Raw genomic sequence first — 26,573 nt, forward strand, 5'->3', positions numbered from 1 at the left:
TCACTGGGCTATTTCAGGAGAACTGCTAGCTAGGAGAGCACACCTGGGGCAGACCCTCTGTAAACACCACTGAGCAATGACCACTGGTCCAGCATACACTTCAACACATGAACTGTTCTAGCCAGCACCGTGTCTGCCCACCCCTGGGCTGGACTCCCCATCTGCTTGGTGTGTGAGTGTGGGTGTGGGTGTGCTGCACACTCCCCTGGAAGGAAGGGGCTGCAGCCCTCAGTGGGAGAACCCAGCACACCTCATTTACGATGGTCTCATTGTCTATGAAGTCAGCGAAGGCCACGGTGGGCGTCCAGGGGTCGTTCTGGTTGTAGATGCTGGTGCTGGTCGGCTCCTCCTCTTTCCGTTTGGTGACAGCCAGTTTGTACCTAACGAGCAGAGAGAAGAGATTGATTTGCTCTCCCCATGCAGGCTGAGCCTGAGTGACGACATCCGTTCTGGGAGCCTCGACTCCTGGATTCTCTTCCCTGCTGTGTGAGCCTGGGCAAGTCACTTCTCCTCTCTGTCCCTGTTTCCCCAGTGGCAGAATGGCAGTAATGATCCCTGCCTCCAGGGGCGTGTACATGATAGGTAGGCCATTAAATTTCACCCTGTTACTCTTGTATTGAGCCCCAGAACTTCAGAAATGTTCCCAGTCCTGATCTGAAGACATCACGAGACAGAGAACCAACACTTACCCTGGGACTTGATTCTATTGGTTAATCGCCCTCACTGCAGAAAACCGGGGCCTAATTTCTAATTTGAATTTGTCTAGCTCCAGCGTCTAGTGAATGAACGACTATGGAGAGAAGCAATTCTGCCACGTTTCTCTTGCATTTTAAAGGCCAAGAATATTTATTGTAATTGTTTAACCTTTCCCCTGTAGGGCAGGAAGCCCCAGCCCCACAGCCCAGAGCTATGGCATGACCCTTTCTGATTTCCCCCTCCAACAAGAGCAAGGACAAAGTTAACAAAGAGCCCTGGCACGGGGGAAAGAGAATTGGGGTTTGAAATACTTTGGGGTTTGCGTCATCAGCAAAATAGCGTGGAGCTTCTCTGGGGCTGAGCCCACAGTGAGTCCTCCCCCCAGACAGGGCTCCCCATCTCTGGGGCTGACCCTGAGGTGAGCCCCTCCCCCCAGACAGGGCCCCCCATCTCTGGGGCTGAGCCTGAGGTGAGTCCCCCCACCAGACAGGGCCCCCCATCTCTGGGGCTGAGCCTGAGGTGAGCCCCTTCCCCCAGACAGGGCCCCCATCTCTGGGGCTTACCCTGAGGTGAGCCCCTCCCCCCAGACAGGGCCCCCATCCCTGGGGCTGACCCTGAGGTGAGTCGTCCCCCCCAGACAGGGCCCCCCATCTCTGGGGCTGAGCCCGTGGTGATCATGGGAACTGTGCCTGGACGCTTTTAAAATCTATTTTTATCTTCACTCACAGCTGCCCAGACTCCAGCAGCTGGGCAGGGGGAGCGAGCGCCTCCATACTCCTGGCCTCTCTCCCTCCACTTTGTCCCAGCCCTGGATGCTATTTCAGCACAGGCATTTTACATCATTTCCCTTTGGCCGTTTTCCCTACGTGTGTGGGGCTCGCTAGCAGGGTCTCACATCCCTGCTGCCCCAGAGTGGCCCCAGCAGGACAGGGCGGGAGAGCCGGGGTCAGAGGCATAACCCAGCCGATCTATCAGTCAGAACACAGCATTACTGCTGCACCCAAGCAAAGCTGGATGGAAACAGGCCAGCATTGAATTCCCTCCTTTATCTTGGCGTCAGACTGGAGAGTCCATCCAATTCAGTGTCCCATTTCTGAAAGCAGCCAGCGCCCGCTGCTTCAGGGGAAGGTGCAAGAAACCCCATAGAGGGACTTGTGGAATAACTGGTTCCCCCTGCTGCCAGGCAAGCAGTGCTCGACTCAGGCCCTGAAGCAGGAGGCTGCTGGCCCATTGCTGTATCACTGGGGGCTGCTCCCCACAGCCCCGGTTTTGCAGCCACTGGTCCCAACATGGCACCAACCCAGAGAGGGATGGCAATTATTTAAGCACAAGCAGGAATTGCTTAATTTCTAAATGTAAACACCTACCTCCCCCAGCTGATGGACCGCTCCATGGAACTGGCTTCTGGCAGATGGTCCCCAGCAAAGCTGACTATCTGGATCCTGTAGCCGCGCTGGTGGCCCCACTTATTTTCACGGTTGGTGGTGAAGTGGATGTATCTGGGGATCTTGGAGTGAAGTGGGAACACAGCCTTGTCCTCAGTGTCCAGGACTTTCTTGGTGAGCCATGGCCTCTGTATCTGGTGCTCTGGACTCCAAGGAGCCTGCACGGTATCAAATGTCATGTCATGAGCCACCAGAGAATTCTTTGTTCCTACAAGGCAAAGAGAAAACCTCTGAGAAATTGCACCCTTGGCCTCCGGGGCTTCCCGATAGGTTGTAAGAGTCAGGCTGTGGCTCATTCCAAACTGCAGACTACAGAGGCAGGCCCTGCAGCTCACTCAGGAGGACGAAGAACTGTGTGAAAGATCTTGAACAGAACCAATCTATTGCAATCAGGGGAGGTCCCGGATGACTGGAAAAAAGCTAATGTAGTGCCCATCTTTAAAAAAGGGAAGAAGGAAGATCCAGGGAACTACAGGCCAGTCAGTCTCACCTCAGTCCCTGGAAAAATCATGGAACAGGTCCTCAAGGAATCAATTCTGAACCACTTAAAGGAGGGGAAAGTGATCAGGAACAGTCAGCATGGATTCACCAAGGGCAAGTCATGCCTGACTAACCTAATTGCCTTCTCTGATGAGATAACCAGCTCTGTGGATGAGGGGAAAGCAGTGGATGTGCTATTTCTGGACCTTAGCAAAGCTTTTGATACAGTCTCCCACAGTATTCTTGCCAGCAAGTTAAAGAAGTATGGGCTGGATGAATGGACGGTAAGGTGGATAGAAAACTGGCTAGATGGTCGGGCTCAACGGGTAGTGATCAATAGTTCCATGTCTAGTTGGCAGCCGGTATCAAGTGGAGTGCCCCAAGGGTCAGTGCTGGGGCCGGTTTTGTTCAATATCTTCATTAACGATCTGGAGGATGGTGTGGACTGCACCCTTAGCAAGTTTGCAGATGACACTAAACTGGGAGGAGTGGTTGATACGCTGGAGGGTAGGGATAGGATACAGGGGGACCTAGACAAATTAGAGGATTGGGCCAAAAGAAATATGATGAGGTTCAACAAGGACAAGTGCAGAGTCCTGCACTTAGGACGGAAGAATCCCATGCACTGCTACAGACTAGAGACCGAATGGCTGGGCAGCAGTTCTGCAGAAAAGGACCTAAGGGTTACGGTGGACAAAAAGCTGAATATGAGTCAACAGTGTGCCCTTGTTGCCAAGAAGGCTAATGGCATTTTGGGCTGTATAAGTAGGGGCATTTCCAGCAGATCGAGGGATGTGATCATTCCCCTCTATTCAGCACTGGTGAGGCCTCATTTGGAGTACTGTGTCCAGTTTTGGGCCCCACACTACAAGAAGGATGTGGATAAATTGGAGAGAGTCCAGCGGAGGGCAACAAAAATGATTAGGGGGCTGGAGCACATGACTTATGAGGAGAGGCTGAGGGAACTGGGATTGTTTAGCCTGCAGAAGAGAAGAATGAGGGAGGATTTGATAGCTGCTTTCAACTACCTGAAAGGGGGTTCCAAAGAGGATGGATCTAGACTGTTCTCAGTGGTAGAAGATGACAGAACAAGGAGTAATGGTCTCAAGTTGCAGAGGGGGAGGTTTAGGTTGGACATTAGGAAAAACTTTTTCACTAGTAGAGTGGTGAAGAACTGGAATGGGTTCCCTAGGGAGGTGGTGGAATCTCCTTCCTTAGAGGTTTTTAAGGTCAGGCTTGACAAAGCCCTGGCTGGGATGATTTAATTGGGTTTGGTCCTGCTTTGAGCAGGGGATTGGACTAGATGATCTCCTGAGGTCCCTTCCAACCCTGAGATTCTATGATTCATAGAGGAAACTCCACCCCCTCCAAAAGGAGCAGCTGACAATATTATAGAACAAGGAACTTCCTACTCACTTAGCATGTTGGGACATGAAAAATTCTAGAGTTCTCTGCTGGATCGACTCATCAGAGTAAGGGATCCCCTGCCCACCCTGCTGTGCACCCAAACTACTTGTGTCCTCTTGGAAACTCCTCCTTGCTCCACTGCTTTCCATTCTTCAGCCATGTGGGAAATGGGGAAAGGTCATTTGCCCCCATAACTCCTGGGAAAAAGGGTGTTCTCCCCTCTCAACACTTAGAGCTGGCGTGGGGAACTGAGATTTATTGCACAGGGCTTACTATACAGTGAATGTGTTTCAAAATCACTGGCTATATTTCTATGATGTCTCTTCAGGCAGCTCCACCACTAAATGATGTATCTGCCACCCTCTGTCTGTGACATGAGTATAGAGGAAATCCTGTAATAGGTGCATCTTTTTTTATAGGTATCACCAGTCCATATTTAGATCATTCAGCCATCTAGCTCCTCGAGGGTAGCAAGGTGTTACAGTTCATCCTCCAATCCTCTAATTATGCCACCTTCAATAATCTGTCGTCCAGTCTTCTAAGAGGTGCTGGTCCCATGGGACTCATGACATTTCATGGGTGGATTAGGGGCAATCCTTTGTTGAGAGGATTAATGTTTAATTTTAGTTAACAAATACCTTGTGCTTGGCTCAAGAGAGTTTAAAAGTCCAGAAAGGAGACAGACAATTAACAGCTGAATATAGTGAAGCGCTAGAGCTCTGCCCCTGCAGCTCTCCAGGAGGACACCAAGTGCTTTCAGCCAATGCAACACAAGTTAGAAGCATTATATCATCAGAAGAGACTCTTGCTGGCTGATGATGCCAAGAGGGCAGAAACTGTCCCTACAAGCTTCCAAGAGCTCCTGCCTTTTCACAAGTTAACTTCCATGGGTGTGAAACTATTCACAGGAGTCACATGACACAGGGGTATTTGCCGTTGAACCATTCCTGTCCCAGGTCATGCCATGACAGTCAGGAAGGAACTGAAGTTTCAGCTTCTTGCCAGCTGTCCTGTGTGTCTGACACTCATTATGGCGGCTGTCCCATGTGTGCTGAGAATGCCTCTGGGACTTAGGGTGACCAGATGTCCCGATTTTATAGGGACAGTCCCGATATTTGGAGCTTTTTCTTATATAGGCACCTATTATTCCCCACCCCCTGTCCTGATTTTTCACACTTGCTATCTGGTCATCCTACTGGGACTTGCTCAGCGGATGCTCCACTGCTTAGGCTAACACCTACCGGGATGCTGATAATCACCACCTAGTGCAGGGGCAGGCAACCTATGGCACGCGGGCCAAAGCCGGCACACGAGCTGATTTTCAGTGGCACTCACACTGCCTGGGTCCTGGCCACCCGTCTGGGCGGTTCTCCATTTTAATTTAATTGAAGCTTCTAAAATACTTTAAAAAGCTTATTTACTTTACATACAACAATAGTTTGGTTATATATTATAGACTTATAGAAAGAGACCTTCTAAAAAATGTTAGAATGTATGACTGGCACGTGAAACCTTAAATTAGAGTGAATAAATGAAGACTCGGCACAGCACTTCTGAAAGGTTGCCGACCCCTGACCTAGTGGTTAATTGGACGCTTTACTGGTATGTAGCTAAGGTATGGTTGGTATTTTGTCATGTGACACTGTTCATGCAGAAAGTCACTAGCAAGAGTAATCTGTTTTCCATGCTATATCTTAGTCTAATAGCTGGGTTGGATTCCTGCAAGCATCCCCTTTGGGGCTACGTAGGTCTGTAACATAAAGTGGCCTCTTACCTGTGCAGAATTAATGCATGCCCCCACAGGTGGATTGGAGTGAATCCGTCCTAGCTTGTTATTCCCACAGGCAGTTAAGTTATACTCTTCCAGGTTCAATGCTGAATCCTTTCTTCTCCCCCCAGGGAGGCGGTTGCATCCAAGACCTATGGCACGCAGTCAGCAAAGTGTGTGTCTACAATTCCTAAACCTGCCAAAGTTTGATGTTTTTCCTATGGAAGTTGATCCAGAAGGTTTTCTAATTTAATCTGGCTGCTCCACTTTATCCGCTGCTCTGGTGAGTTTCTGTGCCATTTCGTTACACTGGTCTCCAGCTCGCTTTATGGGGAGGGGACCCTGCCAGCTCCCTGAATTACAAACTATAGAATGCAGCGCTTATATCTAGTGGCCCCAATTCTCGCTGCATTCCAGCTCCTTTACACCATTTCAGAACAGGGCAGATCCCAGAGCAACCCAGGGCTGGTGTAATGACTACTCCACACACTCAGCTCCTGGCAGAGGAGTGAGCCAGGGGGTGGGAAAGGATGTGGCTGCCTGATCCCTTTGTGCTGCAGCTGTTCTGGGCTGTGGGAATCTGCCTTAAATTAGGTTCTAATTTACACTGGGGGATGGGCAGGCCCTGGCCAAGCCCAGAACTCAGAAGCCCCCTTTGTGCCACCTTGGGCTGCTCCGAGAGAGAGAGAGAGAGAGAGAGAGCGCGAGCGCGCGCATGAGCACACATGCAAAGAGACCTACCTCCAACATCCAAGTCCACTTTATAATTGATGAGATGGTTGTGCATTGTCCCTAGGGTGTGTTCCCCAACCTGACTGCCATGTTCAGTGCCTGTGCCATAGAGAAAGGATGAGCTAATATAGCCAGTGGCGTGGATTTTGACTTCAATAGCTCCGTTCTGGTAGAATATGAAGTCCCAAACGTAGTCATAGTTAATGAGAGTTGAAATGGCCCTGAGAACAAGAGCATATTTAGTCAGACCGCCATAGTACAGGGACTGCAAGTTGGAATAATGGCGTCTCAGCGGGACTGAAGTGTCCTGCTCGAAAATACACAAGGAGTTTTTATTAACTTTAGGGGTCTCTGATTCAACTAGATAGTGTCTATCCACATAGGTGGCTGTGTAGGGGCAATCAACACCTCTGACCAGCTCAAAAGCAAACTTGCCGATGCCAAAGCTCCCATCCATATATCTAGTCACCATCCCTCCGGGACAATTAGAGCCGTAGACAGCAAGGGCTTCTTGGAGACTCAGCTCATAGACAATCCTCTCTCCATTGAACTTGATGTCAAAGAGACGTGGTCCTGTATTCACATCCATCCCAAAGGCAAAACTCCAGGACTGGAAGATGACGTGATTGTTTTGGATGCTGTAGCGGGGTCCACGAGGCTCATATTGCAAAGGGCCTGGTGCCATGGGGGCTGCTCTGGGCCTCATGGAACCAAATTCCTCATCAGGTTGGACTTTCTTAACTTTTACATCTTTCACGCGGCCTTGTATGAACTCAGTCTCCAGCTGCTCCATGTCTTCATAGTACTTGCCATTATAGAACACTTTGCTTATCCTCCATTGGGAGGCGTCCAGGCTGCTGTGATTAACCAGCACCTCCAGCCCCACTGGGTGCAGATAGTAGCCGCTGCCATTCACGTTCTGGAACAGAACAAACCAGGTGGCACGATCTCCTGACTGGAACCCCCGAGGGGCTGTGGTGAGGGTAGCAAAATTGGTCTCATCATAATCACAGCACTCTCTGAGCAAGCCTGGTGCTTTGGAGAACTCCTGGTAGACAAAGCGGTCAATATCCTTGTATTCCTTCTCAGTCACTGGTCTGCGGTGATACGGCAGCTTCCCTCCGTACTTCTGCACCGTGATGTCCTGGTGAGTTGTTGGCTTTGGCAGGGGACTCACCACGTACTCCGTGACATTCGGGTCTGTTTGGTTTCCGAAATACACCACAGCCAGCGCCTGCCGGGGGGGTCGCCTGCCCCCACGATCCAAGAACCCCAATGCCTCTGCCTTGGTGGGGAGCTGCACATCGATGTAGTAAATGCAGTTATCAGAAGGGTTTGCTTGAGAGGCATCTACCAATGGCACCCCAAGGTTTTCCTGAAGATACGTCACCACTTGCACCATTTCTTCTGGCGTCAGATCAGCAAAGACCAGGCTCTGGTCGCTGTGCTTTCCCTCCTGGCTGCTCAGGCTCTGCGGCTCACAGCTGGCTGGTTTCACTCCTCGAGTCAGCAACACACAAACCAATGCGAAAATTGTGGCTAGCGCCAGAACCAGGAGGATGAGGACAGTTTTCAGGTTCATGTTGCAGCTGCAGAGCTGGCTCCTGAAGCCTCACAGAATGGGGGTGCCTGCTGCAGGCAGCCTTGCTAGGAGAGCAGGCTGTGTCTGTCTGTGGGGAGGTGCAGGGCTGGAGGAAGGAGATGTGGTGAGAAGATGCTTGAGGTTTGCCGTCAACCATAAAAGGCTTCTTCTGCGTCTCCAGACCATTCACAGGCTCAGCTTCTTAAGCAGCACTTTAGGTCTCCACACAGCACTCACTTCCTGGCCAGCTCTTTGGGAGGCGGGTTACAGAGGCTGCTCCCAGCCCTGCGGCCCTTGGAGCAGGGATGGCTTTGGAGTCGTTTTAGAAAACACAAGCACAGACCCAAAAAAAAACAGGGAAAGCAAAATGCTCTGGCGAACAAAGCAGAGATGTTGAAGAAGAGAGACCATCTGCTAGGGGCTTCTTGCCAGATGTTGTAACCCGATCCCTCCCTGGCTACAGTCCACTTCTCTGCTGCCCTGTCCCAGACTTTCCCCCTTCGGGCTTCCCTCTGTCTTGCTTCTAATGATTCCCCTGCTTGGCGATTTACTTGGTTACATCCCAAGAGCTGTTGTTTGGGCTGATCAGGCTGGACTTGTTTCTCGCACCTGCTCTGGTGCCACCGCAGGCTCCGCTGACTCCTTTATTCAGTGTTTGTGGGCACATGGCCCTGGCTCTGGCGCTCGCTTTGCCAGGTGTGACTTCCCATATCTATTCCCTAATTCCAGCCTCCTGCTGCTGTTCGACGCTCAACACAGCAGGGAGTTCCCCCACTGGGTGTGTGGCACCTTATTGTGCGAAAAGCCCTCTTGGAATGGAACTCCTCACTAGTGGTACAACCCAGCGGGAATAAGCGTGGCCAAACTGGGCCCATGGGGGCTAGGGACTCTGTCTTTGCTCGTTTGTTTGTCAAGCACCATGCACATTGCTGAGGCTATCTGCAATAAATAATCAGGGGCTGCTGGGAGGGGAACGGGCTGCAGGAGGGTTCACAGGTTGCTAGGTGCCTTTAGAAATAGTGTTTATATTCTGTAGCAGCACCCAGAGGTTCTGGGGCAGGCCGGCGCACCCTGGTGATGGGCACTGAACAAACATACATGGAGAGACAGACCTTTCCCTAAAGAGCTCACACATGCTATGGAATGAGCCCAGAGCAAATAAGCAAATCCCACTCCCATTCCCCACATTCTGAGGGTTGGATGTACCAATCACAAACGTGCTGCAGGCGGGTTGCTGATGATGGCCAGACAGGGTCAGAGACTAACAGTGTCTCATCCCCTCAAAAATCTCCTCCCCCCCTGGTTCTGAGCTGGATTTGGTGCAGAAAGGTAGGGAAGCCCAGGATGCTCGGACTCCACTCACAGGGTCAGGCACAAACCCAAGCTCAGCTGGTCACTCAGTTTGCCTTGTAAGCAAATTGTCCTTTTCCATCCTTAACTCCCACGTTCAGCAAATGCCACATCTCCCTCAGGCCTCTGCTCCCATTCCCACATTTCCTGCCCGCCTCTGCTGCCTTCTCTCCTGCTGTTTAGGACATTAGGTCTTTTCCCCTCTTCCCATCCCCCTTCCCTTCCTCTTTTAAGGTCATAAGTTCCTTTCACCAAATGCTTGGAGAGCCCCCAGCTCTCCCTGTGTAGCTTTGCTTTTGTAACAGCTGGGCAGGGCTGGCTCCCGGGCTGCAGGCTGGCTTCAGGATTTACGGTATCTCTGAAACCTGCATGTTGCCAAAATCAAAGCGTTTCCTGCTTGCTCCAGCCCATGAGCAGAGCTGACCCAGGTGACTATCTCTGGCCTCATCCTGAGGTCTGCTGCCCCTTCATACCAGGAACGGGAGGGTCTGGACTCTGCATAGGGATGGGGACTTCATCCCTGGTTGGTTAAGACTCCATGTCCTGTCTGTGCCACCAGTTTGGCCGAATGTCAAGCTCAGCTCAAGCACTTTGGAATTAAATCTCCTTGGGCATTGGGCAGGGAGGGGGCTTAGACCAACCCTTCCTGTGATGGAGGAGAGGTCTGAGCTGCCAGCTCTGCCCCTTTCCTTCCCAGGAGCCCCGGTCCCACCCCCCAGAATCATTTTCAAATTCACTCCTTCCAGTGGAGCAGGGCAGAGTCCCAGCAGATAAAATGCCCATCTCCTCTCGTGGCCAGGTCAGTGGCCCACTGGGCTCTTTTGGCAATTTGTCCCTAACTCTGCCCAGGGGCATGGCTCTGCCTTGTGACTCGATCCGAACCCTCATGCAGAGCCCCGTCCCCTCGGCAGGCAGCGGGGACAGGCCCTGGCTGGGATGCTTGTTGCAAGGTGGGTATCAGAGGGGGCCCAGGGCACGGGGGATGGGATTGGACAGGCTGGAACTGGGAGAAGAGCCCTAGGAGGGAGCTGGATGAGGCAGTGCCTTTGCCTGTCTGGGGAGCAGGGCTGCCTGGCACCCAGCACCCACCATGTCTCAGCTGCGCACTCATGACGGGCACTGGCCTGCAGTGCCTCCTCCTAGTCCGGGCTGCTGTGGCAACTGCCAGCAAGCAGCCTCTGCCTCCCGTCTCGCTGCCCCAGGCCCCAGCCCAGAGCGGCAGAGACTCAAGGTGAGGGGGGGCCCCCAACACCAGCCCCATAGCCACTGCCGCTGGCTTCCCAATCAGCCCAGCACCACCCCTGCACCCCTTCCAACCGCTCAGCTACTCCACCCCTGCACCCCACCAGCCCAGCTACCCCCAAGCTACCTCTGCACCAGTGCAGCACCCCCCAGCCCTGCTCACCAACCCCAGCCCTGCACCAGAATGGGCGTTATGGGAATGAATAGGGCTTGGTGTCAGTCTCTAACAGCCAGGATTGTGGGACAGCCATAGCTAAGAGCAGTGGGAGGTGCAGCCCCACCTGCTGTCTAATCTCCCAGGCCACAGAGGAAGCTTGAGTTCAGATTCTCTCTTAGTACCCTCCAGGGTCACATTGCCTCCCCCACAAATGACCAGGTCTCCCTGAGCAAAAGCTGGCCTAGGACCTTACACTGCTTCCTTTGCAGGATCAAATTCATCTGGGCCTGGAGCCTCAGCAGCCCGTCGTTCCCTAGCTGCTCTGAAAATCATGCTTCCTCCTTGGACAATGGATCCCAGATCTTGGGAAGGAGCCTGCTCCCTTGGGACTAGGGAGGGGCGAAACTTATTTCCATATCCCCTTGTCACTAACGTCCTTCCAACGCTGAGCCCTGATGATCTCATTAGCTTCTGGCCCAGCCGTGGCCAGTGCTTGGTCTTTGTTTCCTCCACTCTATAGTTCACTCCCTGCATTGACCATTCTTAGCCATTTAACGGGTCTCTCAGCTCTCCTGGCTTCCTCTGCATCATCAGCCCAATGTTCCTTTGTGCTCTAGACAGTGGAAGCTGCTTTGCACCCTGGTATGTGATATGAAATCGTGTGCAGTGTCCCATCCCATAATACCACAGCCATGACACCCGTGAGTGGCTTGAAGAGCCCCCCCACCCCCACAGTCTGGCTCTACCCAGCACCTGGCAGGTCTAAGCATCACATTCATTTCAATATTGAACAGCTCACATGTCTCTTTTGTGGCTTGTGATGACTCGGGTGCTCCAACACTGGAGTAACAGCCTTGTGCCCCATCTACTATTCTGCTAAAATTACACCCAGTATTTACCAGAGATCACCGTCCCCAAAGCTGCTCACTTAGGGAGCCACTTGTCAAATCTTCATCTCTTATTCCTTTCCTGTTGTTGAACTACCCACAAGGTCTGGAAAGCAGAGTGAGGAGGAGTGACTTAGCTCACAGTCTTCTGCACGGCCCCAGACTCTCACAGCAGCCAGATCAGACCCTCAGGAGAGGCCTCAGGCTACAGGGCTTTATATATCTGATGTTCTTGAAAGGCACTAGCCCATGATGAGGACTGGCTAACCTCGGTGAGATCTCACAGCTGCTGTATGGCTTGTGCTTTCTCAAGGCAGGGGTTTAGTCAAAGCTTCAGGCCACAGCATGTTTTTAAGGTTGACTTATAAATGTAGGCAGCGCGCACACAGCCTGTGGAATTCATTTCCAGGGGATGTTGTGAAGGCCAAAAGTATAGCTGGGTTCAAAAAAGAATGAGATAAGTTCATGGAGGACAGGTCCATCAATGGCTATTAGCCAAGATTCAGGGACACAACCCTAGTCTCTGACTGCCAGATGCTGGGACTGGACCACAGGGGATGGATCACTCAGTGGTTGCCTGTTCTGTTCATTCCCTCTGAATGGCCACTGTCGGAAAACAGGATACGGAACTAGACAGACCATTGGTCTGACCCAGTACAGCTATTCCCATGTGCTTATGCTAAGACTCTTAGCCCCTTCAGCCTTCATGGACACAGGCAGTGCAACACAGCTGCAACAGTTTAAGAATAAGGCATTTGAGATAACTTTGGACCAACATCAAGCTTCATTATTTTCACCTGAGCTAGTTACTACTCAGTATTTATTACTGTTATCAGAGGAACAGAATTGGCTCTCCTTCCACCTGCCTCCCTCCATGCGACAGACTGGATTTAAACATGTTGTTCTAAAAAAGACTAATGCAAATTCTAACCTGGCAGCGCACTGAGAAAGTGATGTTTTCCTTTAAAGACACAGTCCCTTGTAATAGTGAAGTTACTATATAAAAAGCTACACAACATCGTTAACAGATGGACTTGAAGACAGATCTCCATGATTAAAAATAGATTTTTTTCAGCAGAGTAGTCACTCTGGTGCATCAGATTAATTTCTCCTACCACATAAAGACCCTGCAGTCCATAACTCTTAGATACAGCCCTTGTAAGCAATTATAATGGTGATATTACTTTATCAAAAGCTAAACTTAGTCATTAGAAATGGGTTTTAAGACAGATCTCCATTATGCAAATGGATCTTCTGGGCAGAGTATTCACTTCTTCTACCACACAAAGACCCTGCGGCCAATAACTCTTACAGTCTCGTCAGATTTTGGAAGCCGTCATAGGTGAACGGAGGGAGGGCTGGTAAACATGAGGCACTTTTGGACAGGCAGGCAACGTGGTTGACTTCACATACACTAGAGTCCTGCTCACTGGTGAAAAAGACGCCATCAGGTGAGTATATGGAAGGGTCTATGTCATAATAATTGTAGGGTCTCAGGAAAATGCTGACTCCGTTTCCCACCGTCACTGTGTTGGGAATATCCTCAGCATGTGGGATGTGAAGGAAACCAGTTGTTATCCAGGCAACCAAGTCCTGGGGAAGGGAGACAGTGTCACATAACTTGGTTATTTCAGGAGAACATCCATTGGGGGCACATACTGGGGCGGACCAGTAACATCCAAGGGGGCCAAAGCCTGCGAATGCCACCTGCCGGGCTCCCTCTTTTGGAGAGCGGCTTGGGCAATGGAAACATTTTCCTGACATTTTTTCCCCATTTGTTGCAATTTCAGATTTTTCAGACTGTCCTGACCAGCTCTGCTCATTCACTCCACACACGACTCAGTCGCATGGACTTCACAAGGACAAAGAATGAACAGGTGCAAACTCGGAAACACAGAGTGCAGTGAGCTGTTTTTCCTTCCCCGAGGTTTTCCTTTTGTCCCCCAGAAACCAAGAGTCCTGTTAGCAATGTCTGTCTGAGCCCTGAGCAAAAGAACGGGCCTCGTCTGTGAGGGTCCTGGGCTGTGGATGGCTCTAAGACTGAGCGTAATACTCGGCACACTGTAATACATGGCCCCAGCACAAAGAGAATCCAACTCACCTCATTTACAATGGTCTCTTTGTTTATGAAGTCAGCAAAGGCCACAGTGGGCATCCAGGGGTCGTTCTGGTTGTAGATGCTGCTACTGGTTGGTTCCTCCTCTTTTCGTTTGGTGACAGCCAGTTTGTACCTAATGAGAGGAGAGAAAGAAGGCAGCCACACAGGACAGGGACATTTAAAACCGGATTGGGAGAAATATACGACAGGAAACAGTCTGCCCTGACCCCACCTGGCAGGGTGGACGGGGCATGGGCTACATAATGTAATGGGTCTTTTCCACCTCAAGCTTCTGTGATCCTAGTGGACACCTCACAAAACTATTACCACAACCTTCAGCCCAGCAGAAACTCCAGAGACTGGTAGAGCAGGGTGCCAGTGAGGTGCATCAGCAGAAGGGGAATGGGTGTGACCTGGATTGGAATAGCAGGTACCGCACAGGTCATGACTGAGACGCACTGGCTGAGCTGTGGCCAAGGGGTGAGGCAGGACTGGGAAAACAGAGGGGGCTTCAGGCCACAGGTAAGGTGCACTGGAGGAAGTGTGTGGCAGCAGGGTACAAAATGAACCAATGAAGCAGAGAATTCAATCAAGGTTTGCAACAGAGGTTTGGCTTTAAACTCCAAGGAGTGGGCAAACAGCTGATAGGGCACAACTGAGGCTACGTTTATGTCATGGAATCCGTGACTTCCAGAGACCTCGGTGACCGTCTCTGCTTCAGCCCCACGGGCTGCAGGACTCTGGAGCTGGCAGCCACTGAGTCCCTGGCAGGGTTCCAGCGACAGGTGACAGCTCCTGAGGGGGCCTCCTCAGGGTTCCAGTGACCGTGCAGGAGGTGGGGGACACCTCGGGCGAGCGGCTGGGGTGTCCTGTTTTCTCTTTGGGAAATATGGTCACCCTGCATTTCCCAGCTGCTGGGGGTGGAGGGGGAACCCCACAGCTCCCAGCCACCATGGTGGGGGTGGGGAAAAACAGGGAGCTGCAGCAGCAAAAGTCACAGACAGGTCACCGCTTCCCTGAATTTTTGTTTCTTGCCCGTGACCTGTCCATGACTTTTACTAAAAATAACCATGACAAAATTGTAGCCTTAGGCATAACGCCCAGTGATTGGTAACGTGATACCCTTTCATTAGCGCGTTCAAGAGCCTTTGCCCATGTCCATTCTATGGGTACCTGAAACATGCAGCCACTGGACACCTAGGCACCTGCAGGTGACTTGTGTATCATCATAAACTATGTGGTAACATCTAGCTGAAAGCTGCCTACCTCCCCCAGCTGATCGCTCTCTCCATCAAACTGGTTTCTGGCAGATGTTCCCCGGTGAAGCTAACGATCTGGATCCTGTAGCCACGCCGGTGGCCCCACTTATTTTTACTGTTGGCTGCAAAATAGATGTATCTGGGCATGTTTGAATGGAGCCGGAACGCAGCCTTGTCCTCGGTGTCCAGGACTGCTTTGGTGAGCCGTGGGCGCTGTATCTGGTGCTCTGGACTCCAAGGAGCCTGCACAGACTCGAATGCCATGTCATGGGCCACCACAGTATTATTCACCCCTAAAAGACAAAGAAAAATACCACTGAAGAAATCACTTCCTGTACTTCCTAGACAGCATATGCATTCTCACCACCACCCCGTCCCAGAGACTCTGAACAACATGGGTTCTGCATGGGGCCATCTCCATGTCTGCAGCTCTGTGCCCAACAAGCAGTCTCACGCCAAACGAGCGGCTAAGTCCTTCTCAGCAACGACTGCAGTTGTGATGAGTGCCTGAGATGCAATGAGATGTGGCCGACCCCATCATCTGGCTCCCGTAATCACCTACTCACCCTGTGCAGAGGGTTAAGTGGAGCCTAAGAGGTGCAAAACCCTTGTGCTAGCCCCTGCACTCTCCCTAGATGACAACGCAGCTACTGTAATTAACAAACATTACATATACAATAGGTCAGTGGTTTTCAACCTTTTTTCATTTGCAGACCCCTAAACAATTTCCAGTGGAGGTGCAGACCCCATAGTCTGTGGCCCTCCAGGTGTCCACACACCACAGGTTGAAAACCCTGCGACAGAGCAAGTAAAATATTTCTGCTCATGATTTTGCACCTTCCTGGAAGAGAAGGTGAACTTGCAAAGTGACAGGGGGAATGAGCAGCACCTCTCAAGAACTGGGCGATTCCATGTAATTCAGGGCCTTGCAGGGAATGAGTCTGAGCAGTAAGGGTTGGGGAGGGCGGCTTTTGTCATATGTGAATTCCAGGGATTTATCGAGTGGCATTATGATATTTCTATTGTATTATCTGTCCCTTTCCTAATGGTTCTAACCTTCTGTTCACTTTTTTTGACTGTCACTGCACATAGAGCAGATGTTTTCAGGGAACTATCCACAATGACTCCAAGGTCTCTTTCTTGAGTGGTAATAGCTAATTTAGACCTCATCATTTTGTCTGTATAGCTGGGATCATATTTTCCAATGTCCTTTACTTTGCACTTATCAACATTGAATTTCATCTGCCAGTTTGTTGTCCAGTTGCCTAGTCTTGTGAGATCCCTTTGTAACTCTTCACAGTCAGCTTTGGACTTAACTATCTTGAGTAATTTTGTATTGTCTGCAAATTTTGCCACCTCACTGTTCACCTTGTTTTCCAGATAATTTATGAGAGATCCTGGTCACATACATATTCATCATCCACTGCCAAAAAATAATGCTCCAATGTTTTCCAGGCTCTATGAGGTGGGGGAAGAAGTCACAGGAAAGGCTTCAGCTATGAAGATGGACAGAAATATTCTTCAGCAACTAATCACAGCCTATGAAGCCAGCAGGACTGTGAATTTGCAACAGATTTTGACACGAGTTAATGCCAATCCCTTTGGCATTAGTACAGGCAACTGACAGTCTAAGAACAGGCACAAAAGCAATATTGGGTGATGTACTGACAGCCCATGTCCACTGCCCACCAACAGTTAACCCCGCTGGGAGGAGCTGTCTTGTGATAGATGCATAAGATTTGGTACAAGCCATAGCAAAGCCCTCCAGGGCCAAAACATTTGGAGACCTTGTAGACACGTTGGTAAGAACAGGGCTGGAGCAGACTTTCACAGAATAGACAGCAAAGAATCCTGTGGCACTTTCTTTGCTGCTTCTACAGAACCATACTAACACGGCTACCCCTCTGATACTTGACAGAATAGACATGCATTTGGCAGTTACTGCGAAGAATATATTAAGTGTTGTACAAGGCAAAAATGCGCAAGAAGTACTAGACCCATCTGAAGAAAGGTGGAAGACAGATACGTGCCTCTCCCAAGTAACTGGATGAATTTCATTGCACTGCCAGAAAATCAGGAGGCTCCTGCAATATTTTTATCTGAGTAACTAAGACTAGTCTACTAACAAAATTCAGTGCATGGACATGAGGTTGGTAAGGGCCCATGGGAATAAGATAATCGAGATGTTCACGAGAAGGAGTCCCAGGAACTTTCCAAACTCTGTGAGCCAGGAAAAGGTGGTTATAGTCTCTGGTTCTCAGTTTGAGTTGCTCTGGCTTCTTCTGCTTAGGCAAAGTGAGTTTACTTGAGGCTTTAATTGAAAATAATTTCAGTGCAGCTACAGCGGGTCTGGGTTTATCTGCCTCTACTTACCCTCGGGAGGACAGGATGCCAGAAATCAAGCCCATAGCTCTATCCAGGTTGGATTATTTATTTGTATCTTTTTATTTTAGGAAACACGTTCTCCTCCTCCAGTAATGCTGGGGTTGTTTGCTCCTCCCACGGACAGCAGCTTTTGTATGAAAATCATCCATGTGGCTTTTGTCACAAATGAAAATAATGCCAAGAAAATCCCAACTAGCGCCAGGCAGCTGCAGCCCAGCAGGGTTAGTGCAGAGTGACTTGCAGCCTGTGTGGGGGTGACAGGTGCCGTCTGTGCCAGACCCTTTCTAAGTGCCTAGTGCAAGGAGTTCAAGCAAGATGCAGCCGAGCTGCCTTTCTTATTCAGGGACAGGGCTGGCTCCAGGCACCAGCAAAGGAAGCAGGTGCTTGGGACGGCCAATAGAAAAGGGGGGCACGTCTGGGTCTTTGGCAGCAATTCGGTGGCGAGTCCTTCGCTCCGAGAGGGACCTGCCACCGAATTGCCACCAAAGAATGAAGCAGCGCGGTAGAGCTGCTGCCAAAGTGCCGCCAATCACGGCTTTATCTTTTTTTTTTTTTCCGCTTCGTTGCTTGGGGCGGCAAAAAGGCTGGAGCCGGCCCTGTTCAGGGATCACAGCTGTCAGCTGCCCTGAGAGAAGGAATCCAAAGCTTGGGGTCAGAGGATGAGAGGAGGCAGAGGTGCACGGTCGCAAGACTGTGTATCACAGGGATGGGGCAAAACACAGCCCTTCCCTTAACGGTGCTGCCAGAACCTTGGCTGTGGTCAGCTGGACACAGAGGAGGCCTGTTACTGCAGAACTTACAGCTAAAGCCTGGCTCATTAGGGGTCGCTGATGTATAAGCACCTAGACTGAAACGGCCCCGGAAAGAGCTAGAGCAGCACCCACAGAGGGGCTAACGGGATGGCATGGGTGAGAGTCTTCTCCTTTGTCTGCACCCCGAGACCTTGCTGAGCTTCCCTGGCATTTCCGAGCAGCTGCGCCAAAGGATGGTTAATGGCCAGGACCCCTTTTCCAGAGCACAGAGGCAGCCAGGGAGGTAACTCCTTGGTCCCCAGTGGGATCGCCCTTGCAGAGGAACTCAAGACACTCCATTAGCCTAATCCCTACACTGGTGTAAAAGCAGGAGTGAAGTCAGTGGGACTATGAAGTCAGGGGACTCTGTGAGCTTGGTGCTCTTGTCCCCTCAGTTTCCCCATTTAAGTGGGAACGATATGGTTGACCCAGGTCCGTGAAGCAATTCAAGAGCTATGACTGAAGGTCTGATGTACGTGCGACGCGTGCTCACTACGGCAGTTTGCACTAGAGTATCTCCCATCTGTCAGTCAGACTCTCCATCTGTCCCCACCGCCGGGAGCTCTCTGCCTTGCGGCCCCTGGCGAGTGGCTGGCATTCAGCAGGCTGGCTTTTCTCTGCAGAACCCCAGCACTCCAGCTCGTTTGGCACTGGGAAGGGTGCAGGGGCTGCTGTTACCAGAATTCAGGCCAGAGCCTATTGCTGAAAGGAGCTGGTAGGGCAGACTTCTAACCTGTTCATCTGATGGACATTTGCAAGTCACGTGCAGAGCATAGACAGCCAAGTGTGCACGATGCAGGCCTCTTAAACAACCTGCCCCAGACCCACCGCGCCTGAGCTTGCTATGGCTGCTTCAGCCCTCGGCAAAATCCCAGAGGGCTTGTGAGAAATGGGTGAAACGTAAGAGGTGATTTAAAATCGGTTTGTGCACGTCCTGTGCCTCTCACCGAGCCTGGGAGCTGCACAGAGCAGCCTCAGCGCTAGAAGGTGAGCACCAGTGTTCCAGCCTGAGGTTCCTGTGACTGCTAGAAACTGAGCTGCCAGCAGCTCATCTCCTGGATGATTTACATTGGTTGGTTGCTCTAATGCTGCTCTCTGCTGGCTGAGAGTTGTGCTGCTGGGCGGAACCAGGCAGTGGGCCAGTTACACTCATGCCGCTGCCAAAGCTTATGCTCAAATAAATTTGTTAGAGTCTCAGGTGCCACAAAGACTCCTGTTCTTCATGCCACAGCACTGACTTCAGCAAGTCAGCCACAGGTACCCAAGAGCAGAACACAGGCTGCTGTATCCGCAGTGTCTGCATCCCTCTCCCAGCATTCGGGGATGGTGGGTATTAGAGTACAGGCGCTGCACACCCTGTTAACATGGGAGGGGGTATTGTAACAGCAAAGAGCTGAGCACCGTCTTTCAGCACTCCCGGGCGCGGAAAGGGCCTGTGCTACCGCGGGCCGCCCCCTGGGCAAGAGGCGAATTCTAATGGTGACCCAGTAGCTGCAGCTGGTGGGCTCTGTGCTCGGGACTAGCTTGCACCTGCCATTAAGATTCTTCACATAAAAACCTCCTGGGTTTCCATGCACGCTCCGGGCTGGAACATGCAGTGGATGAGGGTCCAGGAACGTGACCTCCCACTTCATCCAGAAAGGGAGGGGATGCTGCCTTTCTACCTGCGTCCACCCACCCCGCCTTCAGTCTTGGGCTGTGCAACTTTTCCTGCAGCCCACGGGACTGACCTCGCTCTCTGACAGCCCACGGTGCCGATCCACACCCTACGGCGTCTTTCACGGGGGGGGGTTGGCACTTTGGCCAGATATGATCAAAATGCCCAGTAGAGACTACAGCTAAAGAGGAGATCAGAGCGAGAGATTTTACTCTGGAGAAAGGAGGAGGGTAGATGAGACACCTCCGCTACAAACAAATATTATAATCTCTCTCTCTCTCTCTCTCACACACACACCCCGTTCCTGTCTTCCCGTTCCTAACACTACTTTTGGGAGAGCCTAGGATTGGAACGGGGGCCTGGGCTCTGTGTGTCAAACACAACACAAAGAGGGAAAACAGAGAGATGATTAGAAACAGAGAGTTCTGCATTACCAGCCCTAAGGCAGAAAGGAAACCAAAGAGCCACAGCTGGGAGATAGACACACCTGGATCTTATCGAAATGAGTCCCAAGCAGGCGCTTTTGGTTACCGACATCTTAGGGGATAAACAGCCTTTCCCTGTAAAGCTTCAGCCTACGTGGCCAGTTCCCCCACGCAGAAGGCGTTACAGAGAGCCGAGAGCAGACATCTCCATCGAGGGAGCTAATGCACGAACAGCAGCAATGAGACCAGAGCAATTCTGGGACGTCCCACATTGAGCTACAAATAAACCTGGTCAGTGGTTGTCTCTAGAACTCTTCACTGTTTATCGGGTTTCAGATTCTGATTCCTTACCTTCATTTCCTTCAGCGGTGGAAATCTGTCAAATGAACCAGTATCCCCAGCCTTGCCTTTGCTTTTCATGCCAGCTCAGGGCTCCATTCTCATTCCGAGAGGTTACCCAGCAGCCTCCCAGCTATTAACTTGCTCTGCTGCTGGTCAGACTCCTTAACGCTTCCTCACCATAACCAGAGTGAGGACACAAAAGGGGCAGCGATAGAGAAACACTATTGATGGGGTACACGCCAGGCAGGTCTCTCTGATACCAGAGAAAGGAGAAAAGCAGCACTCCAGAGTCCAAGAGAAACCTTATTTTGCAAATCTAAATGTACCTGGGAGGTGCTGAGATACTAAAAGGATGGGCACAAAACTAGAAATAAAAGTTACACAGAAACCTACCTCCAACGTCCAAGTCCACTTTATAATTGATGGAATGGGTGTGCACCGTCCCCAGGGTGTGATCCCCAACCCTATTGCCATAGTCCAGACCGTCACCGTAGAGAAAGGACGTAGTCATATAGCCTGTGGCTTGGACTTTGGCCTCGATAGCTCCGTTCTGGTAGAAGATGAAGTCCCAGACGTAGTCGTAGTTGCCCAGAGTGGCAATGGACCGAAGGACCAGAGCAGAGTTGGTCAGACCCCCATAGTACAGGGACTGCAAGTTGGAGTAATGGCGCCTCAGCGGAGACCCAGAGTTCTGCTCAAAAATACAGATGGAGTTTTTATGCGTTTCTGGTGTCTCTGTTTCAACTAAGTAGTGGGTGTCTACATAGGTGGCTGAATAGGGGCAATCAACCCCTCGGACTAACGGGTACGTGAATCTCCCGATGCCAAAGCTCCCATCCATGTACCTGGTTGACATCCCTCCAGGACAGTTGGACCCATAGACAGATATAGCATCCTGGACACTGATTTCATAGACAATCCTCTCCCCCTTAAATCTGATGTCAAAGAGACGCATCCCCGTGTTCACGTTCACCCCAAAGGCAAAGCTCCAGGCCCGGGAGACGATTTGGTTGTTTCGGACACTGTAGCGGGGCCCATGAGGCTCGTACTGCAGAGGGAACGGAGCCCTGGGGGGTGCTCGGGGCTGCATGGAAGAAAATCCCCCGTCGGGTGGGGCTCTCGTAACTGGGACCCCTTTGACACGGCCCTGCTGGAACTCGCTCTCCAGCTGCACCAAGTCCCCGTAGTACTGGCCGTTATAAAACACTTGTCTCACCCGCCACTGGGAGACGTTCAGGCTGCTGTGATCAACCAGCACCTCCAGCCCCACCGGGTGCAGGAAGTAGCCGCTCACGTTGTGGAACAGAGCAAACCAGGTGGTGCGGTCTCCAGACTGGAACCCCCGGGGGGCTGAGGTTAGCGATACAAAATTGGTCCCATTATAATCAAATGCTTGATTCAGGAAGGTAGGGGCTGTTGAGAACGTCTCCCTCTGTAAGAAGATTTCAATCTGCTCATACTCCTTCCCTAGCACCGGTCTGCGGTGATACGGCAGCTTCCCTCCGTACTTCTGCACCGTGATGTCCTGGTGAGTTGTTGGCTTTGGCAGGGGACCCACCACGTACTCCGTGACATTCGGATCCGGTTGGTTTCCAAAATACACCACAGCCAGCGCCTGCCGGGGGGGTCGCCTGCCCCCACGATCCAAGAACCCCAGCACCTCGGCCTTGGTGGGGAGCTGCACATCGACGTAGTAAATGCAGTTATCAGAGGGGTTTGCATTATAGGCATCTACCAATGGCACCCCAAGGCTGCGCTGCAGGTACCTCACCACTTGCACCATTTCTTCTGGCGTCAGATCAGCAAAGACCAGGCTCTGGTCGCTGTGCTTTCCCTCCTGGCTGCTCAGGCTCTGCGGCTCACAGCTGGCTGGTTTCACTCCTCGAGTCAGCAACACACAAACCAAAGCAAAAATTGTGGCTAGCGCCAGAACCAGGAGGATGAGGACAGTTTTCAGGTTCATGTTGCTGCAGCCACGAAGGCAAAGGAGCCTGAGGCTTCAGGAACCACTTCCAGAGTGGTGTTCCCAGCTCCAGGCAGCCTGTTTAAGCTGCAGCTGAACGGGTTAAGTAGAGGAAACATGAGATGTGGAGGCGAGGTCGGAGGAGGAGATATGAAGTTTGTGGGGACCAGAAAGGGCAGGTCTTCGCTATCAGCCCATCCAGCACGCTCTGTGTTACAGTGTAACTGATAAACAGAAGACCACCAGTTACAGAGCAGGCACCATTAATTGTTTGTTCAGACCAACTTCCAGAGGCTGCCTGTAAAAGATGCGATCCAAGCACTCAGCATCAGTAGGGGGTGAAACCAAACCTACAAAAGGCTGGAGATTTTTTGCTATGGTGCAGAATTTCATCCCTTCCTGACTCACTGAACTTGGACGGCTCCTGGGGCTCCTTTCTCATGAACTCTACACTGCTGCTAGTTTCTGGTTCTCAGTCTGATTTGCTCTTGCATTTCCTTGGCAAGCAGGGTGGTTGTAGTGTTATCTCTGAAGACGGTTTTATCTTGACTGTGGCTCTGGATTAACCAGACTAAGACTAGAGCCTAGGGACACAGCAAATGTGGCGGAAGGAGCTAGGCGCTAGGTGCGGATTTGGATTTTAATGTGCGCTCAGGCCTTGCCTACACAAAGGGAATTGACAGTGGTGCAGTCCTCTAATGGAGCCGTGAAGCACAGCTGACGCCAGGGACCTATGCTGGGGTTTGCATTGGGGTAACATCTCTAACAGACCAGGCCTCCATTCCCCCCCGCCCGCAATTCCAGGAGTCGGCATTTCTGGGCTGCTAACACGAAGCAGGTCCTTGTGGGATGGAGGAGAGGCAGGGGATCCAGCTCTTACTGGTGCCATGTCTGGCTCGGGGGTGGGGTGCAAAGTGTCTCTTTTTTACTGTTCCCTTTTTGCAGAAGCCATTTTAATTTAAAGACCCTCCCCTCAATGCTGCTGCTCCCCTGGTGCTTTCCCAGAGTCCCTGCTGAACTGACGTATTGCTGAGTTGCAGCCCGATAGACCAACCTTCAGACAAGAAAACTGCGACCTGCTCTCTTAGCGCCATTGAGCTGAATGGGGCTACCAGTGACCCCTGAGCATAGACACGTAGACAACACCTAGTTGTTTCAGCCAGCAGATGGCGTGCACCGGTGTGTAGGATGTTATATAACTCTCAAATAACCGTCCACGGGAACTGCCGCTGGAAAACGTGCCTGGCTGTCTCGAAGCAAGAGGAATTCAGCAGCCACAATGAGGCCAGTTTGGGGTCCGAGTCTTGGGACCTGAACCACAAACGTTCCCAGAGATCAGGAAATGCTTAGCACTGCACAAGCTAAATCAGCTAATCCACAGTCGCTGGTATCCCTGCTTTACCCTGGGGAAACTGAGGCACAGTGGGGCAAGGTGACAACCCCAAGGTCACAGGGAGAGGCAGCGGTTAGAACTAGTGAGACCCTGGCTCCCACCCCATGCCTGGCAACTGATGGGTGTAGAAAAATACACACATTTCCAAACTGCTACCTTACACGTTTCCCCTGGACCAGCTGCCTCTTGCTGGGATTCACATGGCTCCTGGGGTTTGTGACTTTCCCTGACTCCTCATTTGAATAAATCAATAAATAATGTTGCAAGAGCTCTAAGAAAGTGACTAAGGATGCTGCCACTGGCCGTCTGCGAGAGTTCTGCATCTCGGGACAGCCCCCTCTCCTGCAGTTCTACAGGATACAGGCAGTCCTCGACTTGATCACGTTCGACTTACGACGAACAGCACTTAACGGCGTTTCTGAATGGACACCCTGATTTGATTTACAACAATTAGTTTCAACTTTATGATGCTCGGTCCTGCAATAGAGTGGACTGCGGTTCCGAGTTAGGACGTTTCGACTTATGACAATTTTCAGGAACCAGTTGTGTCATAAGTCTGAGAACTGCCTGTAGCACGTAGTAAGTGAGAGGCACAGGGGAGGGAGAGAGAGAGAGATCACCAAGAGACCTACCTCCAATGTCCAAGTCCACTTTATAATTGACGGAATGGGTGTGCACCATCCCCAGGGTGTGATCCCCAACCCTATTGCCATAGTCCAGACCTTCACCGTAGAGAAAGGACGAACTCAGGTAGCCTGTGGCTTGGACTTTGGCCTCGATAGCTCCGTTCTGGTAGAAGATGAAGTCCCAGATGTAGTCGTAGTTGCCCAGAGTGGCAATGGACCGAAGGACCAGAGCAGAGTTGGTCAGACCCCCGTAGTACAGGGACTGCAAGTTGGAGTAATGGCGCCTCAGCGGAGACCCAGAGTTCTGCTCAAAAATGCAGACGGAGTTTTTATTAATTCTAGGGTTTGGGGATTGAGCTAAGTAGTGAGTGTCTACGTAAGTGGCTGAATAGGGGCAATCAACCCCCCGGACTAACGGGTACGTGAATCTCCCAATGCCAAAGCTCCCATCCATGTACCTGGTTGACATCCCTCCAGGACAGTTGGACCCATAGACAGATATAGCATCCTGGACACTGATTTCATAGACAATCCTCTCCCCCTTAAATCTGATGTCAAAGAGACGCATCCCCGTGTTCACGTTCACCCCAAAGGCAAAGCTCCAGGCCCGGGAGACGACTTGGTTGTTTCGGACACTGTAGCGGGGCCCATGAGGCTCGTACTGCAGAGGGAACGGAGCCCTGGGGGGTGCTCGGGGCTGCATGGAAGAAAATCCCCCGTTGGGTGGGGCTCTCGTAACTGGGACCACTTTGACACGGCCCTGCTGGAACTCGCTCTCCAGCTGCACCAAGTCCCCGTAGTACTGGCCGTTATAAAACACTTGTCTCACCCGCCACTGGGAGACGTTCAGGCTGCTGTGATCAACCAGCACCTCCAGCCCCACCGGGTGCAGGAAGTAGCCGCTCACGTTGTGGAACAGAGCAAACCAGGTGGTGCGGTCTCCAGACTGGAACCCCCGGGGGGCTGTGGTCATAGCTGCTAAATTAGTTCCATCATAATCAAATACTTGATTCAGGAAGGTTAGAGCTGTGGGAAATGCCGTCCCCCGTAAATAGCCAGCAATCAGCTTGTATTCAGCATCCAGCACCGGTCTGCGGTGATACGGCAGCTTCCCTCCGTACTTCTGCACCGTGATGTCCTGGTGAGTTGTTGGCTTTGGCAGGGGACCCACCACGTACTCCGTGACATTCGGATCCGGTTGGTTTCCAAAATACACCACAGCCAGCGCCTGCCGGGGGGGTCGCCTGCCCCCACAATCCAAGAACCCCAGCACCTCGGCCTTGGTGGGGAGCTGCACATCGACATAGTAAATGCAGTTATCAGAGGGGTTTGCATTATAGGCATCTACCAATGGCACCCCAAGGCTGCGCTGCAGGTACCTCACCACTTGCACCATTTCTTCTGGCATCAGATCAGCAAAGACCAGGCTCTGGTCGCTGTGCTTTCCCTCCTGGCTGCTCAGGCTCTGCGGCTCACAGCTGGCTGGTTTCACTCCTCGAGTCAGCAACACACAAACCAAAGCAAAAATTGTGGCTAGCGCCAGAACCAGGAGGATGAAGACAGTTTTCAGGTTCATGTTGCTGCAGCCACGAAGGCAGAGGAGACTCCTGGAGCTTTACAGCAGCTTCCAGAGGCGCTGCCGTCAGCCTGTTTGGACTGTGGCTGGATGGTTAGTACAGGAAACGTGAAAGGTGGAGGCGAGGTCGGAGGAGGAGATCTGAAGTTTGTGGGGACTAGAAAGGGCAGGTCTTCGCTCCCAGCCCATCCAGAAGCTGTGGTCCTCCAAGAGCAAAGCATTAGGAAAACTACTGGAGCCGCAGGGCCTGTGACTCATAAGACAAATTTCACCTCATGTCACTTTTTTTAGTTTGGCCAGTTTGCTGAGGTT

General features: G+C 51.6%; 2 protein-coding genes across 5 annotated transcripts in view; both read right to left on the reverse strand.

Moving 5' to 3' along the window:
• LOC123356219 (membrane primary amine oxidase-like) overlaps positions 1-8,434 on the reverse strand; it is a 33,824-nt gene extending 25,390 nt beyond the window's left edge. For 2 of the 3 annotated variants that reach the window (XM_044999239.1, XM_044999238.1), the window contains exons 1-3: positions 6,538-8,434; positions 2,064-2,349; positions 251-380 (exon numbers count right to left, since the gene is read on the reverse strand). In XM_044999239.1, coding sequence (XP_044855174.1) covers positions 251-380; positions 2,064-2,349; positions 6,538-8,110 — 1,989 coding nt within the window. In that variant the 5' untranslated portion in view covers positions 8,111-8,434. Of the gene's footprint in view, positions 1-250; positions 381-2,063; positions 2,350-5,802; positions 5,934-6,537 lie in introns of those variants that run through there. The other variant, XM_044999240.1, reaches the window with a different exon arrangement.
• Positions 8,435-12,533: 4,099 nt separating this feature from the next.
• On the reverse strand, positions 12,534-26,261 carry LOC123356220 (membrane primary amine oxidase-like). Of its 2 annotated transcripts, XM_044999242.1 has the most exons (5): positions 25,766-26,261; positions 21,097-22,170; positions 15,111-15,396; positions 13,848-13,977; positions 12,534-13,339 (listed from the first exon to the last, which is right to left on the reverse strand). In XM_044999242.1, the coding sequence occupies exons 1-5, from the start codon at positions 26,259-26,261 to the stop codon at positions 13,055-13,057; spliced, it is 2,271 nt and encodes a 756-aa protein (XP_044855177.1). In that variant the 3' UTR covers positions 12,534-13,054. The 2 variants fall into 2 exon arrangements, with proteins under 2 accessions (XP_044855177.1, XP_044855176.1); XM_044999241.1 differs by lacking the exon at positions 25,766-26,261 and having other exon boundaries at positions 21,097-22,917.
• Between the last annotated feature and the right edge of the window lie 312 nt (positions 26,262-26,573).

Source organism: Mauremys mutica, chromosome 25, assembly GCF_020497125.1.
Source record: "Mauremys mutica isolate MM-2020 ecotype Southern chromosome 25, ASM2049712v1, whole genome shotgun sequence".
In the NCBI taxonomy this organism is placed as follows: domain Eukaryota; kingdom Metazoa; phylum Chordata; order Testudines; family Geoemydidae; genus Mauremys; species Mauremys mutica.